Source organism: Sinocyclocheilus anshuiensis, unplaced genomic scaffold, assembly GCF_001515605.1.
Source record: "Sinocyclocheilus anshuiensis isolate Anshui unplaced genomic scaffold, SAMN03320099.WGS_v1.1 scaffold743, whole genome shotgun sequence".
In the NCBI taxonomy this organism is placed as follows: Eukaryota; Metazoa; Chordata; class Actinopteri; order Cypriniformes; family Cyprinidae; genus Sinocyclocheilus; species Sinocyclocheilus anshuiensis.
In genome coordinates, this window is record NW_015552601.1 from 405,752 (window position 1) to 412,776 (window position 7,025).

The following is a 7,025-nucleotide window of genomic DNA, read 5'->3' on the forward strand; positions in this document are numbered from 1 at the left end:
ACTTTTCCACGACATTCTAATTTATTGAGATGCACCTGTATATATATATATATATATATATATATATATAAAATTTCTGTTAATGTTTATTTTATTTCAAGAAAAAAAATGAAATCTAATTTTAGTTAATGATAATGACCAGTAGTTGACAGGACTTGAATTGTATGTAAAAACAGATTCTGTAATGGCACTCTGAATGAATGCTGTTTTCATTTATGTCGCGTTTGCAGAAGAATTTGAGAGGTAAAAATCCACTGAAGAGTTTTCGCTACACGAGGAAGAAGCGTGAAAAGAAGGCTGGGAAATCCTAACGGCAAAAGAGCCTGAGAGACACTGGGTTTGGATTGGGATGTTGAGGAAATCTTGACATAACTAGTCTTCTGGACACTTTGAACTGTGACTGTCATCCTGAACGACACGCTCCAGAGTCCAGATCATCAGAATCAGACGTGCATGAGGATTCCTGTCTCACTGCGTGTGCAAAATGATTTTGATGAATATTGAACATGTAATATTGTATGTTTCATTAATACTAACACTCTACTTCATAAAGTGTCTTTTGTTCGGATTTTGTTTATAAAGTTTTAGTGCTACAACATGTTTTCAGCTGATTTAGACAACAATGCACAAGTAATTAACAAATTAATAAAAAAAAAATTTAATTATATAATTCCAATTTAATTATTGTCAAAAGAATGCATCCACATGTTTTATTATTATTATTAGCATTATTACAAATGAAAACATTTATTTATCATAAGAATTCATGGAGAAAATTAAAATGTCACTGCAAAAAAAATCTTAATAGTCTTCAAAATAGGCTTAATTAAATGTCTTATTTTTACTTTTCATTTAATTCAGAATCATGGTATATAAGTACTTTAAAATGTAAAAAAAATTTCTGTACTTTTTCTTTTAAATAAGTGAACATTTAACTCTCATGAGAATTCAGGCAGAAAATGTAATGAAAATAATGCAAAAACAACTTCAAGATCCAGTTTAAATATATGTCGTCTTATTTTTGGGATGAAATATTTCATCATATTTTCAACATATTTCAAATGTTTCATGAGATTTATTATTCATATTAACAGTTGAATAGTTCATCAGCTAATATAAACCTTTTGACAATGCTTTTATAGCTGTATAAAATGGAGACATGGACAAAGATTCTGCAGTTGTAATTTGATTTCAACATCAACTACTCATTTGATCACGTGACAAGTTATAGCACAGGTTATTGGTTAAAAACCGATGAAAGGCATGTTTTGTTACTGCCACATATTTATTAGTCAACATATTAAATTATAGTACAATTAATGAGTAAGTGAAGGGGAACAACACTAACCGATTGTGTTCTTCTAAAATGAGCCGGCAATGGTTTGGCAATTACCAGAAAAAGGCACCTCAAACAGTCTCACACTACATCAGCAGTTGGTTAGTTAGTTAGTCGTACACATGAAGTGTAACTTGTACATTGCTGAGGGCAGATAGAAGCACACAGATTGAACACACTCATTTAGATCCCAATATAACACTGTCATGTTTCCTGTGCTGAAGAACCTCAACTGAACACACATCTACACACACGACACTCTCAGTCCACCTCTACTGACGTATAAAAAACACAACTTTAGTGTTAGAACATGTCATAGTGATGAGCTTAAGATTCAGATTCTCCAGTTCAACACGCCAATCACACAAAACGTTCCTCTAGTGCCCGCTGGGACAGGCAAGATGAGTGAATCCCACAAAAAAACTACATGTTTGGGTCATATTTCACCTCAAAAAAGCAAAGGAAATTTTACTTTTCTTAAAGATAAGATTATTTTCATGACAGTTATGCACATTTTAACCCCAAATTCTCATTACTGTAAGACATTTTCCAGACTTTTACATTTTTTTCTTAAATTCCTGCTATTCATAACTGTAATACCGGTACATTCTTATTATTTTACCGTATAAAGATTTAAGGCTTAATAATAAGCTTAAAGGTAGTTTAATACATTTTATAGTATATTAAGTACTTTACAATTTACGCATTTTTCCAGTACATTATGATGATTGGGGGAGAATTGTTCCTACTTGTCAAAATGTACCTACTATTATAAGTATTGCTATTATTTCATAACCTACTATTTAATTATTGTCAAAAGAATGCATCAACTTTTTTTCTTTTTTTAACCAAAAAGAACATTTCATTCTCAGTAATAATTAAGTGAGAAAATGTCCTCACAATTTGGGGGTAATTTGGGTAAAATTGTTCTTGTCAGAATACAAAAATATTAATGGTCGAGATTTTTTAAATCTGAACAATATACAACTTCAAATATACAAACATCCTACTATTTATTGTTGAAAGAATGATGAGAAAATGTCTTTAATATCACGAATTGGGAGAAATTTGGGGGAAATTGTTCTTATTCATCAGAATGCAAAATACAAAAGGTTCTAATTATGAGATTTCCAAAATCAAAACAGAATATATATATCACTGTATATTTTTTTTAAATCCTACTATTAAATTATTTTTGAAAGAATGCATTAACTTATTTTCTTAATCTGTGTATTTTTTTTTTTTAAATGAGATTTAATTCTCATGATAAATTGTGCGAAAATGTCAATATCACAAATTGGGGGGAAAATTTCTCTTAATTGTCAAAATGCAAAAATATAAATAGAACTTAAAATAAAAAAATAATGTTAAAAGAATGCATCAACTTATTATTATTTTTACAATAAGAACATTCCCATGGCAATTCAGTGAGATGAGATTTCCAAAATCAAAACAGAATATATATATATATTTTTTTTTAATCCTACTATTAAATTATTTTTGAAAGAATGCATTAACTTATTTTCTTAATCTGTGTATTTTTTTTTTTTTAAATGAGAAGATTTAATTCTCATGATAAATTGTGCGAAAATGTCAATATCATAAATTGGGGGGAAAATTTCTCTTAATTGTCAAAATGCAAAAATATAAATAGAACTTAAAATAAAAAGATAATGTTAAAAGAATGCATCAACTTATTATTATTTTTACAATAAGAACATTCCCATGGCAATTCAGTGAGAAAATGTCATTAATATAACAAATCGGGGAAAATTTGTTCTTAATTGTCAAAATGCAAAAACATAAATGGTCTAAAACGAGAAATAGATTTTCTTCTGATTTTGGGGTGAAATAAGACCTGGACATGATCTTGACAGGTTCACCCAGATACTGCTGGTTTTACCCAAACTTTTGTGCATGTATATTTAAGCTTTACAGAAAGAGAAAAAGCACATTAATTTGAAACCAGGACTCAGGAGTGGAGCCTTCAGGCTGTTAGCAGCAAAGCGTCATTAGATTGGATTCAGCATTTAAGAGGTCCAGCGAGAGTCATGTGATCAATCACTAACACAGCACAGATTACAACTGCGTTTACCGTCTCACGAGGATCAAGGGGGCTGATTTCACACTAAACCACACTTTAAGGCTTTATTATGACTCAAATATCACAAGACATGTTCGTTATCAACCACCAAATTGCAGGAATGTTTCTTAAGTATTAAAAACCAAATTGCAATAACTCCTGATGCAAGAAGCCAAAGCCAATACGATTCAGTAATTTATTTACATTTCCAAGAGAAAAAAGCATTAGAATTGTGCACAAATAGACTCTGAAACATTTAATTTGGTCAGTCACTTACACACAATATTGAGGATCCGAACGTTATGAACATCAATACTTGACACATTATTTCCTGTTTTCACATTTAAAAAGAATTCACGCTACATGTTCACTCTACAAGGCGCTTCAAAACTGCCAAAGCCAAATAATGAGTCTAAATACAGAGACTGCAGCATTTTCACTCGCATGTCCTCCGTTGATAAGGCTAATTCAACAGTCTGATAACAACACTCCTGCGTCTAAAGTAAGGCACAGCAGGGACATTTGACTCGAGCCCCTCTATGCTTTTATCCGGATCCGTTTTGAGCTTGTGCCAGACCCTGAGGAACCGTCAAGAAGAACTCCAAGTTCTCACACAACATGAAAACCGATGGCAGAGTGAGTGTGGTGCATCATGGGAAATCAGCCCCCTCTGAGCCCGTTACTGTATACTGTCGGATCGGCCCTCTCGTGTATTCGCTATGACTGCTGCGTGATAAAAGCACCAGCCCACACCAGGACAGAGAGAAAGAGGGGAAAATAGAAAACCAGAGAGGAGAGGTGGCCGAAGAGTCCAGTCCAATCAGAGACTTCAACGCGATCACATGATCTCGCAGCACGAGTTCTGCTTGCGTGCCTAGAACATACAAACATCAACATTACATCAGATCTTCTGAAGAAAATGTGAGCACTTGCCCATTCACATTAGCAACTTTCTCAGTAGTAGTAGTAGTATATATTTATTTAATGCCATGTCAGCATCAATGGAAATTTTCGTGGCAAAAACTATTTAAAAAATACAAGTATAACAAATACAATAAAAACCAGCAAACAAACAAACAAGTTATATCACACAAGATTTTTTACATTAACGTGATAAAAATTCTAAAACTTTTCCTGGCAAAATTTTGCAACTTTCTCAGTATTTTCAATTTGAGATAATTTTGAGATTTTGGGCTATTTGGCTTTTCATGATGTGTTGTTTCTGCCTAAAAGAAAACATCCAAAATACACATTAAAGTGTTTGTTTTATTGAACTTTATTTTTATGTAGATTTTTAATTATAATACATATCTTTAAAGGGAGATTTTTTTTTTTATTATGTTTTTTCTCCACTTCAGTAGTACTTATGAATGCCAAATTTTACAGTTTTATTCGTATCTATATTCTGAACATTTATATAGAGGTGTTTGTTCATTTAATCATTCACAATAATTTTTTTATTAGACTTTATCTATTTACATCTGTAGATTTACATTATAACACTTATCTTTAAAGAGTTTTTTCTCCACTTCAGCGGCACTTACATAAACTAAATTTTACAGTTTTACTCATATCGATATTCTGAAGATTTTTACTGAAGGGTTTGTTCATATATCATTCGCCTAATTTTATACACCACTTCATTCCTTTATTTTTCTCACTTTATTTTTTTTCTTTCTGCCTGTTGACAGTATTTTCTCATTTATGGAGTGACAAAAATAGATACCCAAAATCCCCTCTGTAAAAACCTTTAACTCTAATATTTCAACATAATGAAACAATAACTTTAACTATTTGCATCTGTAGATTTAAATTACAATACATATCTTTAGAGGATGTTTTTGCAAAATTAGTTTTTTCTTCACTTCAGTAGTACTTACATAAACCAAATTTAACAGTTTTATTCATATCTATATTCTGAACATTTTTATAGGGGGATTTGTTCATATATCATTCACATTGATTTATATAATCTTTTATATCTTATTATCTTATAATATTATAATGTTATATTATTCCTAAAAACATGTTGAAAATTTATTTTTTTCTGGCTGCTGACAGCATTTTCTGAATTATGGAATGATGAAAAGAGAAATCCAAAATCTCTTCTGTAAAAAAAAAAAAAACTAACTTTAATATGTCAACAAAATCAAACAAGAATTTTGAACCTGGCTTTATACAATGTTCACATTTATTTTCTGGAAATATATGCAAATAGTGTACTTTGTAATTAGATAATCCCTCATTTGCGTATTTATCATAACATTTCAGAAAACGTGTAATACATAGTTGATTACATTTAAAATTGTAAACATTTTTGTCAGTAAGGTAATATATACTAGTTTTTTACGCTATTCATCTCGGGTGTCTTATCTTATGGTAGTTGCTAGGTTTAATACTTGGTTTTAGGGATTTGTTCAAATCACTAGCCATAAGTATGAGCAATAACAAGAGTGAGTGTTTTACAAACCACAACAAATGAAGCTTTAAAATATATAACAGTAATGACATCGTAATAAATTGCATGTTCTGTTGCTGTTTCTCATATGCATGTAAAGTACTGACCGTTTTATAAAAGGCTTTTGATTGGTTTCCCAGATGCTCAGATTTCTGAACTAAATCATCCAGCTTCTCTCCTCTCTCCAGAAGTGACTCCATTGTGCTGTGCTGGAGAAGCACATATTAAATTAAATACAAATGCCAGCGCATTAAAGGCTAACAAACACTTCTATGTGTAGAATCAAAGCACACTTACACATCCAGCATACTGAATATCAATGTAGGTGAAATAGATGATTGAAACAATCAAAAATATATCATTATTTGCTCACCAAAATAATTTTGGTTTCATCCAGTTCTGCTTGCACTTTGGTCATAGCGTCAGCCTCGCGTGGATTCTGTTAAAACAGGAAATGCTAAAACTGTTATGGGTGATAAAATGTGTTGTGTTTACTAATAAACTGCCTTTAAAACCTTTGATTAACAATGTGGACATTACACTACACGGCTTTTCTTGCGGTTTCACTATTAGTGAACATAACTCACCTGGTATTTAGCCAGATGGCTGTCCAGTGCTGTGTACTGAACGGTCGCCGGAGAACCAGAAGGCCAGTCTATACTGTTCACCTGTCTGGAGAACTCATCCAGCACCTGCAGACAAGAGAAAATGGTCATACCTAACCATTAAAAAAAATCCTGGAAAATGATTCTTTTCAATTACATTTATTATTTAAATTGACATTCTTTTTTATCCATTTAAATTTACACATCTGAATTTAATTTAAATGTACACATAGTTAGTTTAAAAAACAAATAAATATTGTTTGGAAACTTATATAACAGTTTATTTCAATTTCAATTCAGGATTTCAATTTTTAAGATTGAAGCAGTTTTCAAAATTTGAAGTTTGAAGGTTTAAGTATTTTTAAGATTGAAATAGTTTTAAAAGCCATGGTTTTAAAGCCATGCAGTCTCTCAGACAGACAGACAGACAAGACGGACAGATTGGACAGACAGACAGACGGATAGATTGGACAGACGGACGGACGGATAGATTGGACAGACGGACGGACGGCTGGATGGATAGATGGGACAGACAGACAGACA

General features: G+C 31.6%; 2 protein-coding genes across 3 annotated transcripts in view; one reads left to right on the plus strand and one right to left on the minus strand.

The window, feature by feature from the left end:
• The window catches only part of LOC107665782 (probable ATP-dependent RNA helicase DDX56), an 11,412-nt gene extending 10,807 nt beyond the window's left edge, over window positions 1-605 (plus strand). The window contains exon 13 of the mRNA XM_016456800.1: window positions 231-605. The gene's annotated coding sequence lies outside the window, so the exon portion shown is untranslated. The remainder of the gene's footprint in view (window positions 1-230) is intronic.
• Window positions 606-3,596: 2,991 nt separating this feature from the next.
• Window positions 3,597-7,025, minus strand: part of LOC107665783 (synaptobrevin homolog YKT6-like) — a 16,009-nt gene continuing 12,580 nt past the window's right edge. For both annotated transcript variants that reach the window (XM_016456801.1, XM_016456802.1), the window contains exons 5-8: window positions 6,465-6,569; window positions 6,251-6,316; window positions 5,985-6,086; window positions 3,597-4,293 (exon numbers count right to left, since the gene is read on the minus strand). In XM_016456801.1, coding sequence (XP_016312287.1) covers window positions 4,258-4,293; window positions 5,985-6,086; window positions 6,251-6,316; window positions 6,465-6,569 — 309 coding nt within the window. In that variant the 3' untranslated portion in view covers window positions 3,597-4,257. The remainder of the gene's footprint in view (window positions 4,294-5,984; window positions 6,087-6,250; window positions 6,317-6,464; window positions 6,570-7,025) is intronic.